The sequence below is a fragment of the Colias eurytheme genome, chromosome 18 (assembly GCF_061535395.1).
Source record: "Colias eurytheme isolate Ceu_HAF_F1 chromosome 18, ilColEury1 Martin Lab GWU primary, whole genome shotgun sequence".
In the NCBI taxonomy this organism is placed as follows: Eukaryota; Metazoa; Arthropoda; class Insecta; order Lepidoptera; family Pieridae; genus Colias; species Colias eurytheme.
The window spans coordinates 10656068-10675328 of record NC_142997.1 but is presented as its reverse complement, the minus strand read 5'-3'; the positions used below and the strand labels follow the sequence as shown (position 1 = coordinate 10675328).

Genomic DNA, 19261 nt, shown 5'->3' with positions numbered 1-19261 from the left:
AAGCGGAAGAAAGAGGACTACGATAAAATGTATTCAAATCGATCGAAACAAAAATAGTGAGAGTACCATTCTATTATAAGTTAGAGCGCGTCACATACCGGGATCAGTGTAGTTGTAGTCGTCGTAGGCTTGCAGGATCAGTGTGAAAGAGCGCTGAAAAAAAGAAATCGTTTATTACTTAATCGTTATATTCAATTACCTGATATCGAAGTGTGAATGTCGAAGGATTACAACTGTACCTATAGTTTTAACCTTTTTGAAAATAAGTTATGTTCTAGATTTTGTAAGATTTCTTTCCGGTACGCCGTACCTATCACCCTAATAGCCGATTTTTATATTAAAACGAATGATCAATAATAAACGGAACAACGTAATACGGAGGTGACTCACCGTCCAGCGGAAGGAGAAGGGAAGCGCGAGCGTGTAGAGCGGGTCGGCCAGCGTGAAGGAGTCGGTGCCCAGCACGGGCGAGGCGGCGCGGCCGAACGAGCACGCGCCCGGCGCCGCCGCCGACTGGTACTCCTTGAGGCACAGCGCGAAGCGCGTGCGGCAGGCGCGCGCGCACACCCCGCCGGCGCCCCCCGCGCCGCCCGCCCCCGCGCCGCCCGCCGCCGCGCCGCCGCCGCAGCAGGCGCCTGACGCCAGCTGCAGCCGGTAGTTGGAGAACTCGAGGATCTGCAGCTCGAACACGCCCGCCCCCGCCGCGCGCTGAAACCGAAATTGCTCTCGTTATTATCTGATAGGTGCCTGAAGGCACATTAATAGGCGACTACCTAAAATTATTACTTATAATATATAATAGGTGAGTGATGTCAATAACTAAAAACAGTTGAATAGTTTGTAGTAGGGCCCTAGCCTAGTAAGTTTAAGGATCAGGAGGAACAATTACAGGAGGAACATTTAGAAACTGTAATTTAGAGCTTGATGTGGAATACAATGGTATTCCAAAACGAGGATCTCATGTCGAACATTTGCTATGAATACAAAATCTATGGGTAATAGGATCTCATGTCGAACATTTGCTATGAAGGCTATGAATACAAAATCTATGGATAATAAAATGTATGGGAGCGTTTCATGTAACATTTTTGAATATTTCTCGTTTTATTTTTAAAAAGTTATAATAATTGTCATTTTACTCATTAGGTATAGGTGGGTATAGTACTTTCAATATCAGTTTAAAGTTTTTTTGTTATCTGTTATAGTTACGGAATAATCGCCTGTGCACACTTAACGATTACCTACACCCTGTATACTTACTACTGTAAGTGTAATATATCTGTGGTATCTGGGAGACACCGTCCTGTTAACTCCAAAAAGTTAAATTTTCAGGAGAAGCAATTTAACATATTATTGATGTATTATTGGCTGCTAAAAATCGGATATAAGATATAAATGAATTATGTCATATTATAATCAAATATCATATATTAACCCTTTTTTTGCTTGTACAGTTTACAAATTTGACGCAGTAGTTTAGCGAATAATGTGACTTATCAGATTATAACCAAAAAAAAAATATTGCAGTGGAATGGACTTATCTCAAAATGAGCAAAATAAAAATAATGATTATTTCATTGCTATTCATTTAATTAAAACAATTTTACGTTATTTTTGTTATATTTCTTTATTTATAAGTTAATTTCACAATGGAATCACTCTTATGGCTAATTTTAATAAAAGTATGGACTTAACAGGAGTGTACATGCAACGGAAAATTTAAATAAAGGCACATATCAAATAAATACCAAAACAAAAGAATCACTCATTTGGATACTAATCATAATCTTCTTCGCTATCTGAGTAGTTTTCCAAAACAGAAGCTGATTGGTTTAAATTAGAATAGAAATCGCGTTATACTGGATCAATGAATTGCATAAGATCCATTAAATCTTTAAACTTTTTGGTTAAAGATTTAATGGATCAATCGCCAATCCTCCGACATATTATGCCTGTTCAGGGAGTAATGTTTCTAAACAAAATATACTTTGCCTTCCTCTTCTTTTCATTGAAAATGTCCTAAAAGGCTTTTCAAAGATTTCTCCAATGAATACTTAAAACTTACTTCCGCTGATTTTTTTTCAAATTTTAGCCAGAAAATACTTTTCCAAGCAAAAGATTGTTTTGAAATGTCAATTTTTTTTTTGACAAAATTCTTAGTAGTTTCGAAAAACCGTAAAATTCGGTTTGTGTCATAAATTTCACCGAGAAATTTTTGCTTGTCATTTTTATAACATTCAACTGCAATATTCGGGTTGTACTCTTTAACAAATCTTTCTATCAACGCATGATCACCGTCATACTCTAATAAAATGAGTGTGACCTGGCACGAGAAACTTGTGGTGGATTTCGGTAGCTTTTGAGCCAATGCAATACAATACATAACAGGTAATATACAGAGTGGTTCTAAATTACGTTGACAAATTTGAAAATAATAAATTTAAAAAATGGGGCATGCTGCGTTGCTTTTGTTTTTTAATTATTATTTTCACATGATTTGGCGCCAACTTAAAGTTATTTGTGAAGAGCATAAATTAAAAATTAGTAATTTTTTGCAATAATATCCTTATTTGGTAAGCGGCAGTGCGAGATACTGCGACTTTAATACGATGTGCTTGGCCATCTTGGTGATCGTCCGGGAAGAGGCAGAAAAAGAACTCTGAGGACGCCTAGGCTTCGACATATCGTCAAACAAAGATTGACCCGCAATCCACAAGCCAAGGTAAGAAAAATGGCTCGAGATTTAGGTGTAAGTCATTCAACGTTGCAACGAGTTGTTAAAAATGAACTCAAGTTAACAGCATACAAGCTGCGAAAAGCGCAGCGGTTGGGTGATAAAGATAAAAAAATACTCCTTGAAATAATATGTCGCTTACTGAAAGCGCGCTCCGCTGGTGAAGCGTGGAAAAATATTTTTTTCACAGATGAAGATATTTTTCCGATTGAACAGTCTCATAACCGCCATAACGATAGAGTTTACTCTCCTAGTCGCCCCGGAGCCACATTAATTATCCCCCATCGGCAAAATGGTGGTTATTTTGAAAATAAATAGATATTTACATTAAAATAACACTGTATTTTAATTATTTAGTAGTCACCGTTATATAAACCAAATTGGAAATATAAATCCAAATCTGATAAGTTGCAATAATTAACATGTAGGTATCTCATGTTTTTGGTACATACGCGGTAACTGGGACTTAACAAGTTTTAGTCCATAGGCATAAAGCTTGGAATTAACATTTATGTACTTATTATATTAGTTATCAGGTTTGGCATCAAAAGTTACTATGATATATTAATGATAATTATAATATATCTTGATTGTAGCAAAAAATCTTGGATTTAACAGGAGTGTACATTTTTTTTTCATTTACTTCCCGTGGACGTAGAGATATCACGCCTGGATCAAAAAAATCTGCGCTTTCTGTACTTATCAAACATGTATCTAACAAAATTTTGCCAAAAATGGAGTTAACAGGTGTCTCCCAGATGCCACAGATATATTGTATTCACTTGTATTATATTCGAGATTGGTAGGTTACACACTCAGTCTGTGCCACAGAACATATTATATACTCAGGGTCTGTGCCAAGGTCTGTGCCGTCGGGCCACTCAGCCGGAGTTGTTTATATACAATCACAACACCGCCGCGAGGCGAGATACTGGCTCCCCCAAATATAATAATAGGAATAAAATATAATATAAAGATGTGTTATATTCATGTTATGTAAAACGCTAATTTTTACTACACCCCCAGCAAAAGCAAAATAATACAAGATAACGCAAAATTACTATAAAATTACATGAAACGAAACAACACTTGATTGACAGCTGACATATACTATTGAATATTGATGACATCAAGATTGACATTTGACAATTGACATGTACGACAATTGTTAACTGATAAGATGTCATTTCAAATTACTTTAGATAATATTTTGAAACCAACACAAGAATTTATAAAAATATTATTATAAGCACAAAAGAGGTTAATAACAGGTAATTGAACATGCAGAACGAGATTATTTGAGAAAAGAGAACATAAGACGCAACATTAGAGGTGATGTTTGTTTGAAAGGGACGTACGTACAGTATACAAACAAAATGTTATAAAATATAATCTTTTAGGCCTAGTTACGCCTTTAGAGTGATTATTTGATACGGACGATATGGGATCACTGGGAATTAAATGCACATCATCCACTCGCGCGCACGGAAGTGTTTAAATCGCGTAAGCAAGTATGTACTTAGCTTGGTACTTATGGCCGTCAGGACCGATAATGAAGACGTTGCCATCTTTGGTTCAACATTTGGCGAGACCAAATTTCTTCCGAGCGACCGTGAAGGTTTCGTGTCGCGATTTTGTCAGATATTTAGCGAGACGGTGTCAACCGGTGCCTTTAAACTTGGTTTTAGAGAACCACACAGCATTCTTCACTGGCGTATCCCTGAATTTAACCAACAAAGGACAAGGTTTGCCAGAATCATTACTCACATGGCCCATCTGATGACAGCGACTGAAGGAATCAATATTGAGATTCAGCGACTGGAGCTTGCTGGACAAAGTTGATAGAAGAGTTGATGGAGACTAATTCTACAGCTTTAGTGTCTTCTTTGTTTTCTTCGTTGACTCCATATAATAGAAGGATCTTACGACGGGTGCGAATTTCCTGAATATCATGGAGCTTGAACAACGTCTCAACTTCACTCTGCAGGATTTTTTTAAGCGATGACATTATAAAGTTTTGTAAGAGAGCAAACTCAGTAGTGATATTTGAGGCGGTGGGAGTGTTGTTGGACTGCAGTTGCGTTTGAAACCCAGACATCCGTCAGTACATCAGGTGTTAAAGTTCTCTGTCATCTGTGTGATATTGTCTCTTAAGTTCACCATCTTAAATAATAATAATCAGTGTTGGTGGTTTTGCAAATAATAAGGAAAACTAAGTAAGGATTATATGCTGGTAGGTGTATTAGCTTAGAAACTCATACATTTATAATAGGAAAGTTACTAAGTATATTAAATTATTTTTAAAACTTATTTATAACTTAGACCTATAGCTTTGCTACCCTCGAAAAAAGTCTCATAAATAAACATGTTTTCCTTACTTGGTACAGCATTTTTCAAGTTTGATCTGTTATGTTATGTTGTTTACTGGAATAGAATAATGACAAAAACAATACACACATCAACAAAGAGATATTTGGTTTTGTAGGTTTGTACAAATATGTACAAATTTTGTGATATTGTTAATGGAAGAATTTATAGGTCACTAGCATTCTGCTTGTGGCTTCGCATGCAATATCAAAGAAAAACCCGCATAGGTCTCATTCCATTCAATTTATTGTAATTGGTTCAGTAGTATTTGCGTGAAACAGTAATATTACATGTATACATATATATACACATTACACATACATCCATCCTCACAAACTTTCGCATTTATAATATTTGTAGGTAGGATAAGATTTTAAGGTCTTTACCTAAAAGCAAAGAAAAACATTTCATGCCTTTTCAATTTTCATAATAATATTAGTTTTTCTCACCAAGGTAGAATCTTGCATAAAATAATATAATATAATAAGGATCAACAAAATTTAGGTATAGTTTCTTGTTAGGAAACTACTTATACCTAAATTTTGACTAAAATGCCCAAGTTTTTTTTTTTTTAATTATACAGGGTGTCCCGCTTTCGGTATACTAAGCGCGAAGGGACTTGTAGTTTTGCATACGCTGAGTACGTAAAAAATAATTATAAAATTCCAGACGCATTTTTTTTTAAAATAGAGGAATTCTTCTTTCCCTTTGCGCTAAGTATACCGAAAGTGGGACACCCTGTATATAAAAAATCAAGAGTTATCAGAATTTAAATTAATTTACCAACAATACCGGTTATTCTTACTTAAAATTGAATACCAAATTCTTATTGTGTGTTGTGGTTTGAGGTCCTGTGTTCTTTGGAAATTCGTAAAGTTATTAATCCGTATAAATTAGCAGTTAAAATAATTTGCATGCTGTTTAGTAACAGCCAAACATGCTGTAATATAGTATTGTAAGTTGTAACACCTTCATATACACCATGTTTTAATGCAAATAAAGTACTTATTTACCATTTGCGTATAACTTCAATGGCCTGTTTTAGGTCAACATGATCTAAAACAACTAGGATAATGAAAGAACACTCATAGTGTTCTTTCATTATCCCAGTTTTCCCTTGCTATCATAGATAGCTGCTTATTATTTATGATGCATGATGATTCGAGCGGATTAAGAACTTTAGGTGCTGATACCTACTGCTTGATCTAAATTACGTTTATTGTAAATAAATTTCATACACGAACACTAATTGTAAAATGAAACAGATCTTTCAGTTACAGAAAACAATACCTTAACTTTTACGTTCAATTCTTTCACTTAGGAATTAGGATGCTTTTCATTAAGTGTTCGAAACTCGACCAAAGATATAAAGAACGACAGATAAAACAAAAATGTTGTGTGGTGAAACCACGGTAAAAGTGAAACTTAGGCACAAAATTATCGTATTTGTACGATAATTATCGTACGGTTCGACCGTCACGCGACATGCGCTACACAGACCAAAAAGTTTGAGACGATGTAATAAAAGTTTCACTTTAAAAATAACATGGTTTTCACTTTTTCAGTACAGTAAATAGATTGAAACTGAAGCGTAGGGCGGCGAGGCGTGTCGGCGCAGGCCCCGCCCGGCCGCTGAGCATGCCGCCGCGGCCGGCGGCTCTACGCACGGCTTTCTGCGTGACACAATCCTCGCCAGCGGCTCCCTCCAAGAGTTAGGTATACGCACAACACTTATTGATCACAAAACATAAGTCACGTTAGGCTTGTTGATGTCGTTCTCTTTATAAAAGATAAAGAATAACACGAGCATAGTTTATAAATTTATTTGGATCTCCTGTCAACGATAGGCATTGGGCACATATTGACGATATTAACAACTAACGACTATATTATTATACATAATAAGAAGTGTCTTGCTGCAACAAAATACCTATATGTATGAAATTGTAAAATGAAGTGTAGCGCTTCATCGTCAGAAACAGCAAACTGTCTCCAAGTCATTTAGGTATGTATATTTGTACCCTTTTGCTCTTCCCCTTCTACGCGGCGCGGGCGCCCCTTTTGTATGTTTTTAGAATAATAAATAAAAATAATAATTTTAAATACAAGGAAAACTTTGACAAGTGTAATTACCTACTCTTATGATTTAACTTGTCGTAAAACGTGGTGTTTATTTCCATTGTTTTAAATTAGAATTAAATTAAGTTATTTGTAGTTTCCCTTTTTGGGTGTTTGAGTTTGACTCATATTTTGAAATCGCGAAAATAAGTAGCTAGTAAATAATTTTATGATTTGTGATAATAGGTAGGTAGGTATCCTATCTCGTTCCATATATGATTTTTTTTAAACATACAATATTTCACGACATAGGTAGGTACTTGAGCAGTATTACTGTATAATCACTACATAGTATAAAAGAAAGTCGCTTTCCCTGTCCCTATGTCCCTTTGTACGCTTAAATCTTTGAAACTACGCAACGGATTTTGATGCGGTTTTTTTTAATACATAGAGTGATTCAAGAGGAAGGTTTATATGTATAATAACATCCATTAAATAGTAGAGAAGTACTGTTATTTTGGAGTTTTCTGATGTGATGTCGTAAAAAATTACATTTTTTCCGCCTACACTGCAAACGCAGGCTGAACCCTACGAGTTTTATCAAAATAATGTACTAAGTATTATACACATTGAAAAGGTCTATAGAAAAGTCCGCGATGGTATATGTCTATCTCTTATGGATAACCCACAATAACTTTTTTTGTCATTTACTTTTTACGACAAATATTGGCTAATTTTCGATGCGATTTTAACCAATACAGCATTAATCCTTAACCAATTAAATACCTTGAATACATTGTTTATTTAATATAGATCTATATGGCTCTTTACACCGTATGATTTAAGTGAATATTTTCGAAGATATTACAGATTTAAAAATTGCGGGACGTAGCGTTTGCGGCGGTACCGGCCGGCCGCCCGCGGGCCGCTATGTTTTTATATACAACGTTCACAGTTTTTCTGTAGCGTATTTAGTATCAGCATTGCACCCGTGCGAAGCCGGGGCGGGTCGCTAGTTATTAATAAACAAGCTCTGAGAGTATCGAGTGTGACCTCGGTCAGTTATTTATGAATGTATGTCCGCGCATACCGCACGGCCGCATGTCCCCGGTCGATATTTAATGCAATCGAATATTTCATACCTTCGTCTATTAAATACCAGCACATAAGTCAAATGCGCTGGCTTTTTTTGTAAATTAGAAATCTGCTTCATATTTAGCAATTTAATGTCTAAGGACATGTTTTTGCGATCAATTGCGCTCGAATATGATATTTAGGTATATAGTTATACATGACTAGCAAACCGGGCGAACTCCTTTTCGCCACCAGAGACACCTTTTCTTTGCTATAAACCTCACGGAGCCCGAGACCTTTCTAACGAATGCAAAACCGTGGAAAAAATTCCATAGTGAAATATAAAAGAACGCTCATAGAGCAACAATGGTTGGATACAAGGTTGGATAGGACAGCGGACAGGCACGTCAGTCGGTCGGGCGGACAGCGGAGGGTCGGTCAAGTTGTCAGCTGTCAAGTTCAAAGTGCGTCGCGGGCCGCGCATGCGCTAGTGTCGCGAACTGCCCCGCGCGCCCCGCGCGCCCCGCACCACGCACCCGCGCCGCTTGCGCTCGAGCGCAGATTTTCCCACGCACATTATCGCGAGCCAGAGCTTTAGGCTTGCTGCACACTCCTGAGGTACGCATATCATTTAAAGAATAAAGAGTCGCAACTCGCAGGTGAAACTTAAATATTTTAATACCTAGTGAAAAATGTCTACATTCTAATATTATCTCTATTAAGGGTGCGTATACCTATAGCATAATTACCAATCTTCTATTAGATGATACGTGTAATATTCAAGACCAAATCTAAAAAATAAAATATATCAAACTAGACGATATTTTCAAGAATTCTGTTTGATCAAAAACATAAAAATTAAAATATTAAAATTGACTCGATAAAAAAAATCACGAAGTTATCTCTAATTTTCACACTTTTAAGTTTTCTACTTGACATGGTAGGTAACTATAAATAGTACCCAATAGTACCTAACAATATGATTTTTTTTTTCATGAATAATTATATTAAAACATTTGCGATATATTTGTCAGATCATTTTGTGTAAGTAATTATTTTTAGTTTTGGTTTTACGTAATCTCTTTTATCGTATAGTTTGATACCTAATTATATATTATATTTTATTTTTTAGATTTTGTCTTGAATATTACACGTATCATCTAATAGAAGATTGGTAATTTTGATTTATATCCCCTCTTAAATAGTTGGGTAGGTAATTGGATTATTATCTCGGATGTTAGAGTCATTTGAAATCCCTAAATTATTATTGGAGCAATGTATCAAAATTTTACCTAATACATATTCCGCGTGCGCTGCGGAACCTAAAAACGATATGTAATAAAATAACGTTATATACATACACAATAAGCCATCGGTGGTATACACCCATGTATAATTATTGTAGTCACATTAAAGTTTTTGTTAAATTTTTTTACTTAAAATATGACTGGAACCTTCTAGTGGTAAAATTAATGAACCTATTATATTAAATAAATTAATTAAAATATGTGTTGTTGCAAATTAAGAAATCAACCTAAATATGAATACAATATCTTATGTTATAATGGGAAAGTGTTTCTTTTTTTCACGTTGCAACGGAGTGATTTTCAGAGTTACTTTTGTGCCTGGAGTGGAGCATATAGTGTCTCTACAGGTAAAGGGTACTTTCGTCCGGAGTTAATTCTCATTCCGATGGGTATTTCCTTGAGCACGATGGCGAAAGCTAGTAGCTAATATAAAAGAGAGGTTTGTATATTTCGCTTTAGTCAATTATGCTCTATCAATGTTGTATCTCCGGTCAACCCGGATCAATTAGTGGCTTTTTATTCATATTTGACCCATTTACACAAAAATTTTGCTCTCCTTTTTAGTGAGGCTTAAACTAAAAAAAGTACATGTACACAGTTATCATTCTGTGTAATATTATACAATACATAGAGATAATAAAAATTTTGTGAAATTTCAAAAAATAATAATGTCGGGCGGTCCTTAGTATCGATTTATTAAAATGTAGTGTTGACAGACATTAAAAATAATGTGACCGTTGAAATGTCGGCTCGCCTTACGGAGCGAGCGGCCGCAGCGCCTTGTCGCCTTATCGCCTTGTACGGCTCCAGAATACATAACTTTATTGATCGCGTTACATCACTTCAATTAAATAATGGACACTATCATATTTTAAGGTAAACGACACAAATTTATGACTTTTTGGTACGGTGTTTTTTCTGATTATAGCAGCGAATGAGTGAAATATGTCAATCATTATAAAATAACAACCGATTCGCCCAGACTTCGCCCTCGGTACATACATGTACATATAATTAAGTCACAGGGATGACATTGTACCCAATGTTGACAGAATTTGTGAAATCGGTTTAGACTCTATGGTTTAGACCTACAATAAGCTACCTAAGTCTTACGAGTAGCTGTTCCTATGATTAGCGAGTTCATACAAACAAACAAACTCTTTCGCTTTATATTGTTAGTATAGTTTTATCTGGGATGTACAGCATTTTAATTATATGTATATACCAAATATATATTTTCTTTTATTTGTAGACGGGTACATCAGTCGCGTCACGCGTGTGAAGGCGGTACCAGTGTCGCCTGGCCGGGCAGCACATGGCCACTCCGGAGCAATTAGCCGAGACTACAGATAAAAACAACAACAGAACAACGTGCTGACATGTACATCTTGAAACGTTCGAGTGTTTGGTAGCTAAAAGAAATATAATCGGTTGCGTTAAAAGATAAGGTTAGTAAACCGATAAATTGTCTTATGGTATAACATTTCGTAAAAGTTGAATAGGGATTTTGTATCTGAATAGTCGTCAACACAACTCAATACAAATAGAAAAGACTAGCAATGCCCTGCGGTTTCACCCGCATAGATAGCGATATCGTGACAGTGAAAAGTCTACTATAGGTCGGACTATAGGTTTAATTTTTAATCACATGAAAATCACCTTCACCCCGTCCCGCACTAGGTACGCCTGCTCATTATACCTAGTACCTACTATTTTCTGTAGATTTCTTTTAAAAATTCGTTATAGGTATCTTTTGAAATGAAATGAAATGAAATGAAATGAAATGATTTATTTGTATGAATTGTGGTTACAAAGCAAAGTTATAATAAATTTCACGTCCGCACAATTCGCCAACAATTGGCATACAAATATTTAAATTTTATAATTTAAACTAATTCACGTGAGTTATTATTTAAGCAATATATTATTTACATTAGTTCATTTTACATTATAAATTATAATAATATAGCAATATGACTATTTGATTATTACATACTATTACATTATAATTGATTTCTTACGTCAATTTTGTCAAGCTAGGTTAACATTTTTATTGTTTCGGTAATTATAATCTAAAAAATTCGTTTAAGGAATATAAACAGTGATTAATAAGCCACGCTTTTAATTTTTTGTGCATTAAATTTTTTGGTAGTTCCCTTATATGTTTTGGTATATGGTTAAAAATCTTTACACACATTACACTTGCATTCTTTTGGTAGAGTGCTGAACGGCAGTTAGGCATCATTAAACGTGTGGGATCTCTTAGTCCCAGTATAGAGTGGTCTTTCATGCTTTTAAAAAGTTCACTATGTTTTTTGACAAATATACAAATTTCCAAAACGTATAATCCCGTGAGTGTTAAAAGATGGTGCTTTTTGAATAATGGTCGACAAGATTCTAAGGGACCAATATTGCACATAGCCCTTATACACCTCTTCTGTGCCAAGAATACATTTGTCACGTCCGTCGAGTTGCCCCAGAATATAATTCCATACCGTATCACAGATGTAACGTATCCGTAATATGCGGTAAGCGCAGCATTAAAGGACACTGTTTTTCGTAGTCTTCTTAATGCGTAGACGAACTTATTTATTTTTCCAGTAATCATGTCACAATGTGCTTTCCAGTTGCAATTTTGATCTACATTTAACCCTAGGAACTTTATGTAATGTGTTTGTTCGATAGTATGGAATTTGTCCGTTACATTAAGAGGTGTATGTCGAGCTTTATAATTTGAAAATTGAATAAATTTTGTTTTAGTCATATTAGCCGATAGATTATTATCATTAAACCATGTCAATACTAATTCTAAATTTTTATTAATTGTCATGTTATAATTTATCTCTTTGTGATCGTCAGAATAAATTATTGAAATGTCATCTGCAAACAATATACACTTTTGGTCCATAATGTCAGGTAGGTCATTTATGTAAATTAAAAATAATAAAGGCCCCAATATGCTGCCCTGTGGCACACCGAAACTATTAGGTAAATAGGGGGACTTGTATGTAGTGAACTCTAGCTTGGTATTTATTTTATTTATTTCAACACTCTGTTGTCTCTGAAACAAATAATCATGAATCCATTCAAGAGCAGGACCTCTAATGCCATACTTCTCACATTTATATATAAGTAGTTTGTGGTCCACAAAGTCAAAAGCTTTTGACATGTCAAAGAAGATTGATGCAACAGTGCAAGTGCAATGCAATTTTGAATGGAATATCCAATTTTTTTTATTTAAAAAGTATTTTTCTGGTATTGAAACAGTCTATAATAAAACATCATTTAATGGGATAAGGATTAATATATGTGTATGGATAACATGGTTTGATTACTGTCGGCACTTCTATTTACTTTGAAAACGTAAAAAAGTTGTTGTAGTAACATAACTACTGAAGATGGACATATGGTATCGCGGACTTTCTTGTAGATATTGATCCATTCTATAATACCGTAGAACATTTTTTTGTTCTATCTTCAATAGATTCCGCAGCGCACGCGATGACAGCATTTTTATTAAGGAACTAGCTTCCGCCCGCGACTCCGTCCGCGGGGATGTCGGTCTTCGCGTGGATGGTTTATTTCTCCATTTTGAGTAACTCTGACAGTAACATCTTATAAATATCTATTGGACTCAAATACGGCTAGGCCTATAATAATACCCAACGTGTGTTCGCTGTTCTACAGAACAACGTCTATGGATAAAACTGAAAAATTAAGATTATTTTTTTTCTTCGTATTTTTTCAGGATAAAAAGTATCCTATTTTACGCCCAGGATAATAAGGTATAATTATACCTAGTTTCATCGAAATCGAACCGTTAGTTTTCACGTGATGTCTTCACATACAGACAGACAGACAGACAAAAATTTTTTTAATCACATATTTGGGTTTGGTATCGATCCAGTAACACCCCCTGCTATTTATTTTTTCAATATTTTCAATGTACTATATTATATGTATAGATTTTTTACACCTTGGGTTACATTATTGCATTTTTGTAAGGATCTCTAATTTTTTTGAAAATGCAATATAGCCTATGTTGCTCAGTGAAGATGCAGCTTTCTAATGGTGAAAGAATTTTTGAAATCGGTCCAGTAGTTTATGCGTGAAAACCATACATACATACATACTTACATAATTACAAACTTTTCCTCTTTATAATATTAGTATAGATAACACGGTTAGAATATTATTATGATAGGAAGATCAATGGACTGTTGCGATTTTTTTGTGTCGTTATTGTGATCTCGATAATGATTCTCAAGCATTGAGAGAAAACAATTTTTGTTTAATGAAATCTTATAATACAAAATCTTCGAGAGCAAATTTGAACACCAAATTGGCTAAGCATCCGTGTACGCAAACTCGAGGATCGTCAGTTAAATGTGTGGTGGAAAGTTCGATTCCAGCCTTCACCTCCATTTCCTGAGCCAGTGAGAGCAAAGTCAATAACAATATGTAAATGGAAATAGCCGTGCTACAAGCATCCCAACGATGTAAGAGCGCATTCCCCGATGGCCAGCCGCCCTGGGAGCGGATGCGAGCGCAATGCCGCCGCGCCGCCAGCGCCTGGCTGCGGCGGAAGGCCGCGTTGCGTTTGCCTTTAAATGCGCATTATCGCGCCGCTCTGTGACCATACTCGGATCACTCTCGCCATTATCTATTTATATTGAGCTAAATTACTCTGGGAATTTATTTTAACTTAATTACGCACCTACGTTTAGATCATTTAATATTCTCCTTTTGAGTAGTATAGCTAGCTTTCGAACTATATTCAGGTTCTGTTGTGGTGTTGCTGTGTACATTTTATTTATTGAACTTACCTTTGTTGTATCGTCCCGATTGCTTTTAACTATGTAAGTGAATAGGTTACATGTTATGTGGTGGACTTTATTGTAATCAACGATAATTTTGCAAAAATTAATCCCTATAGATAATTTTGTTCGGAAACCCAGATTTGTATAACTAACTAACGCAAACAGTCAAACGCTAAGTTAATATAGCCGTAAAGTTACTGAATTTTATTAATTTTTGGCAAACATTTCTTAAGTTTTTCTTTCATAAGATTCTTCTGACAAAAACTAACTAACACAACAAAAACGAATTATAAAAATTGGTCCAGCTGTTCACGCGTAAATCGTGATGACATGACCAAGGCAAATATTATATTAAATCATTTTTTTATACTATAAGATACTTGCGTTACTAAAAAATATGGAACATATTAATATATATAAATCTCGTGTCACAATGTTTGTCCTCAATGGACTCCTAAACCACTTAACCGATTATAATAAAATTCGCACACCATGTGCAGTTCGATCCAACTTGAGAGATAGGATAGTTTAAACATGTAGGTATAGTTACCACGGGCGAAGCCGGAGCGGACCACTAGTTGTTCATAAAAATAAGCTAAGATCGAAATATAGGGCTTTTCAATAAGTAGATTTTGGTGGCCTGTTATCCTGGTTATTTCGTTAAAAACGTTCGTTGTATTTTTGTTATAAACTGCAATGCCATGTGACAATGAGCAATATGCACAAATAGTAAAACTTTGTGATCAAAATGAGTGTTTATTACAAAAATAGCATTCAAAGCCGTTTCTTCAAAGTTTGGTGGCCAAAATTTGAGACGATGTATTAGGGCAATAAAATATAATCGCTCAATATCTGAATGTTCAAGTACCAAATGGAGGTGAACATTGCCGTAGTCCATGTAAGTAGACACAAACTACATAACCTGAAGCTGTCGATTCCCGACTTGAACTTGGGCTTGGACTTTTAAAGACTTTAACATACAAAATCGATTGAAAACAATTAGAGCACAAATATTGTCTTACGAATTATATTACCAAGAGCTCCTTTGACCCTGTTACACTTTTTACTGAGGGCTTTTTAAAGTTTGCGGGCCTATGGAAGAATCAATTTAACCGGATCTGAGCAGAAATAAATGACATATTATGTAATTCTCACTAAAACTACAAAAAGATGCACTGCAGGCTCGTACCTCAGGGCGATTTGTCAATCTGTTATTGAAATTTGAAATTCATACTAATTGCGGAACTTTATTCACACCTATGCAGCAACCTGACATCGGTGTAAATTATACATTACATTAGGTTACTATTATACATACGATAAAAAGGTAGAGGTACAATCTTTAATTCAATCTTTCTCTGGATTAGATATGAATTTTCCGACATCCTAAAATATAAGAATGTCAATCTCAATATTTATGAAGTTACAAGTTTTTTTTTGGGAATAATCACTTGCGAGTCCCCAGGTCAACGACTGGTCAAGTCATCTAAAGTCGATTCCGACATTTCTCATAAATTATTAATGAAACAGGTTCTCGGCGTGCAATTTGAAGCTCAATTTGACAATAAATTAATAGTAAGTAATAATTTATCTAGGATTCGACTCTTTTAAAATTTAATAATCATAAATTGTAACTTAATTTGACACCGTAGACAGAATGTGGTCGCGGCCGGGGAACATTTGAAAACAAACGTCGAAGGTTATCGGAAGATTGATGACGGCGAGGTTTGTGAAAGTGTCGGGAGCAGGTGGCCCACCGCTGCGCCCGCGCGCCGGGCCGCCGGGCCGGGCCGGGCCAGCGCGCGCTCATCTCGCCTTCGGAGCGTTCACAGGTGGAATGTGCAGTTATTGTGAAAGTGCGAGTACCGCGAGAAAGGAAGCTCTTGTCTATTTCATGATGTCAATTAGCGACATCATCAGTTAAGCCCACATGGGCAATTATATTGAGTCGCATCGGATCCGGTGGATGGAAGATAATGTGTCGCTAGGACACGACGATGGAAGATAATGGTCGTCAGTTCCACGTTAATTAAGGACATTAAACGGTCAATGAATGCGCCCGCGCCGCTCACACGCGACTCCCGGCCGCTATCTCCCTATTATGCGTAATTCTATAGCCGCTGTCGCCTCTTGAAATGTAATTTGCACTTTTGTTTTAATCGTCACTTTTTTGCTCAATTTTGATGTTCATAATTTAAGCACTATCCCAGCCTTTTCCTGATTATGAAAAATATTTTTTGAAAAATTTATTGAGAATTTTTTTTTTGTTTTCAAGTATCACTTTCCTATCTGCCTTACATACCTATTTAAGTAATATGGTAATTCTTAATGACTCTACATCCATTCCTATTTCCTATATGGTTGGATAGTCTTTGTTTACATTTATAATTTGTCATGATTCGGAGTCTATTGACTGTCTCGACAAGACTAATTCTGGATAACAATTCGTTCGGTAAGCTTAAAATGATATAATTGAATCCGGTGGATCGCAGGGCGAAGGGAACAGCCGGAGCACCTACTTGCAGCAGGCAGGCGAGGGCGAGGGCGAGCAGCAGCGGCGCGTGCCGCTCGGCGCGCGGGCGCATGGGGTCAGCGAGGCGCAGGGCGCCGGCGCCGGGAGCGCGCCCGCATGCCGCGCCTGGTCGCCAGCAACCACACTGCACTGCACTGTCTGCACCAGCACTGGCTCGGAGCCCACTCGCGCGCCGCGCCAACTGTCGCGTGGGGTGACGTATCGTGTCGAGGGCGCGAGACGTGTGCTCGCCGCGGGGCCCAGAGAGGCACTGCCGGCCCGCGCCGCTGCTCCCCGCCCCGCCCCACACGCGGCCCACCAGAAGGCGGTCGACCGCCGATCCTCATCTCGACTAGGTACGTCGTACGCTCACGATTCACTTTACCATCCCGGGCCGAGATCGTTTAGCGCATTCGAAAGATTATACGGTTATTACTTGTCCTGCGCCGCATACTAAACGCCGTTTTGGTGCAAACGATACGAGTCCACGTCTTCGTCTTTAAATAAATAAGTTTTGATGTTTCAAACACAGAGACTGCAAGCTAAAGTTTTTGCGTGTTTACAGAATTCTAATATCAATGTAGGCTAGCAATAATGAAAATCGACTAGAACAGATTTAATAATACTCAACAATCAACATGAATTTATTTCACTCGACAATAGTGGACGTATATTAATCAGTAGGCAGGTCGTCCGCGGCACGACGACGACGGCGCGCAGATCAACAAACGTGAATCCGAATTAGTTCCATCCATTAAGCCAGCTTTAACATTCAACAAACGTCGCGATACATTCGATTAGACAAACAAAAAATCAAATTAATTCCACTCCATTACAGATTAGTGGCTCTGTGGAGCCTCATGTCGAGAATGCGTTCCTACTTTATTTCAATTCGTACAAATATTTTCATAAGCACTAAACTGGTTTGGAATTTGGATATTAATAAATAATCACTTTTTGAATACCTAAGTCAATCATAGAACTTCAATATTTCAGAAACTAATGGAATTATTTTTCTGATAATAATTTGCGAGTTCAAGTAGTTATCATTCATAAATTAAGTTTGGTGTAAAGAATTGAACGTTTTTATGTGGTTTTTTGGTGACTATGAAGATTCGTAGCACTTCGTAGAAGTTTGGCAACTTGTCGGGAGTCGGGACTATGTTGTCATAATATTATTAATGTTGTCATAATATTATAACATATAGGTAAACCAGAATCTGATGGCAATTAGGGAAATCAAAATTTTGAGTGTTCTGCGTTCTTGATACTGCGTATTTTTTATTTTGTCCTCAATATCATTAGTTATATTACACAAGTGGATAATACTGTATTTAATAATGAGATATCCACGTAATATTATGTAGGTACTTATTACATGTATAATATACATATTACTTTTCTAAAGGTAATACATAATATTATGTATTACACACCTATATATTTTGAATATAATATAATTATCATTATGGCATGTGAAAATATGGATGTAATGATAATGCAGATCAAAACTTATTTAAGTACTATATTTAACGATTGTTTATAATTTTTTATAAAATAAAACAATAATAAAATAAAATCATGTAACTTATTTTCGTAAGATTTAACACATTATAAAATTGACTTGTACAGTGTACACCTTGGACTTGACAAATAGCCGAATTGGAAACTCCTGTTATAAGTTTTCATAAAATTATATTTTAATCAACAAAAAATATTATATACCTATTTATAACATTTTTAATTTAAAGTATCAAAACGGGTAAGTCCAACTTAGCAATAAAATCTTTCACGCGCTTTAAAATTGAAAATTGTGATGAGTTTGACCCTTCTTCATCGAATATTTTTCTACACACATTGTAAACAACACCTCTTGCTTGTGATCGCAGCGGTTTTATCGACATTTAGAAGATTTTGAAGACAAAATCCTAAAAATTTATCATCAAAACAAATAATTTGACGACCAATTTGATAGTTGTCAAATTAAGTTGCCACATGAAAATCTTTAATTTTTTAAATAGAAATAGATATGCCATCAGATTCTGGTAGACGTATAACTATAAATATAATTATATTTTTTATTTATAAACTAAAATAATATATTTATTCATTTATTTATTTACGGCATACGCCAAACCATACATATATTAAACTTAATTCTAAACTTATCACTATGTTCTTAGTTCTAGGTACCTCTTACCTCATTCTTCACCTATCATTCCCATCCCTGACACAAACAAATCATATACTGGTGCAGAATTGAGGAATGAGTTCAGCAGTGAAAGCATGCGAGGCACCGGAGACTGCTGGCGTTGAACCGTGCGTGTGCGCCAAGCAGCTAACAGTCGGTGGCTACGAGCCCGTGTATAATTGTCAGGCATATATATTA

General features: G+C 36.0%; 1 protein-coding gene and 1 long non-coding RNA gene across 4 annotated transcripts in view; one reads left to right on the top strand and one right to left on the bottom strand.

Annotated features, from left to right (window-relative positions):
* Positions 1-17084, bottom strand: part of Ser (protein serrate) — a 30787-nt gene extending 13703 nt beyond the window's left edge. The window contains exons 1-3 of the mRNA XM_090112396.1: positions 16880-17084; positions 391-708; positions 99-153 (exon numbers count right to left, since the gene is read on the bottom strand). Coding sequence (XP_089968522.1) covers positions 99-153; positions 391-708; positions 16880-16945 — 439 coding nt within the window. The 5' untranslated portion in view covers positions 16946-17084. The remainder of the gene's footprint in view (positions 1-98; positions 154-390; positions 709-16879) is intronic.
* LOC149900933 (uncharacterized) overlaps positions 3508-19261 on the top strand; it is a 31562-nt gene continuing 15808 nt past the window's right edge. For 2 of the 3 annotated variants that reach the window (XR_016457730.1, XR_016457731.1), the window contains exons 1-3: positions 3508-4005; positions 6667-6817; positions 10793-10988. This is a non-coding gene — a long non-coding RNA (uncharacterized LOC149900933). Of the gene's footprint in view, positions 4006-6666; positions 6818-10792; positions 10989-16852; positions 16955-19261 lie in introns of those variants that run through there. The other variant, XR_016457729.1, reaches the window with a different exon arrangement.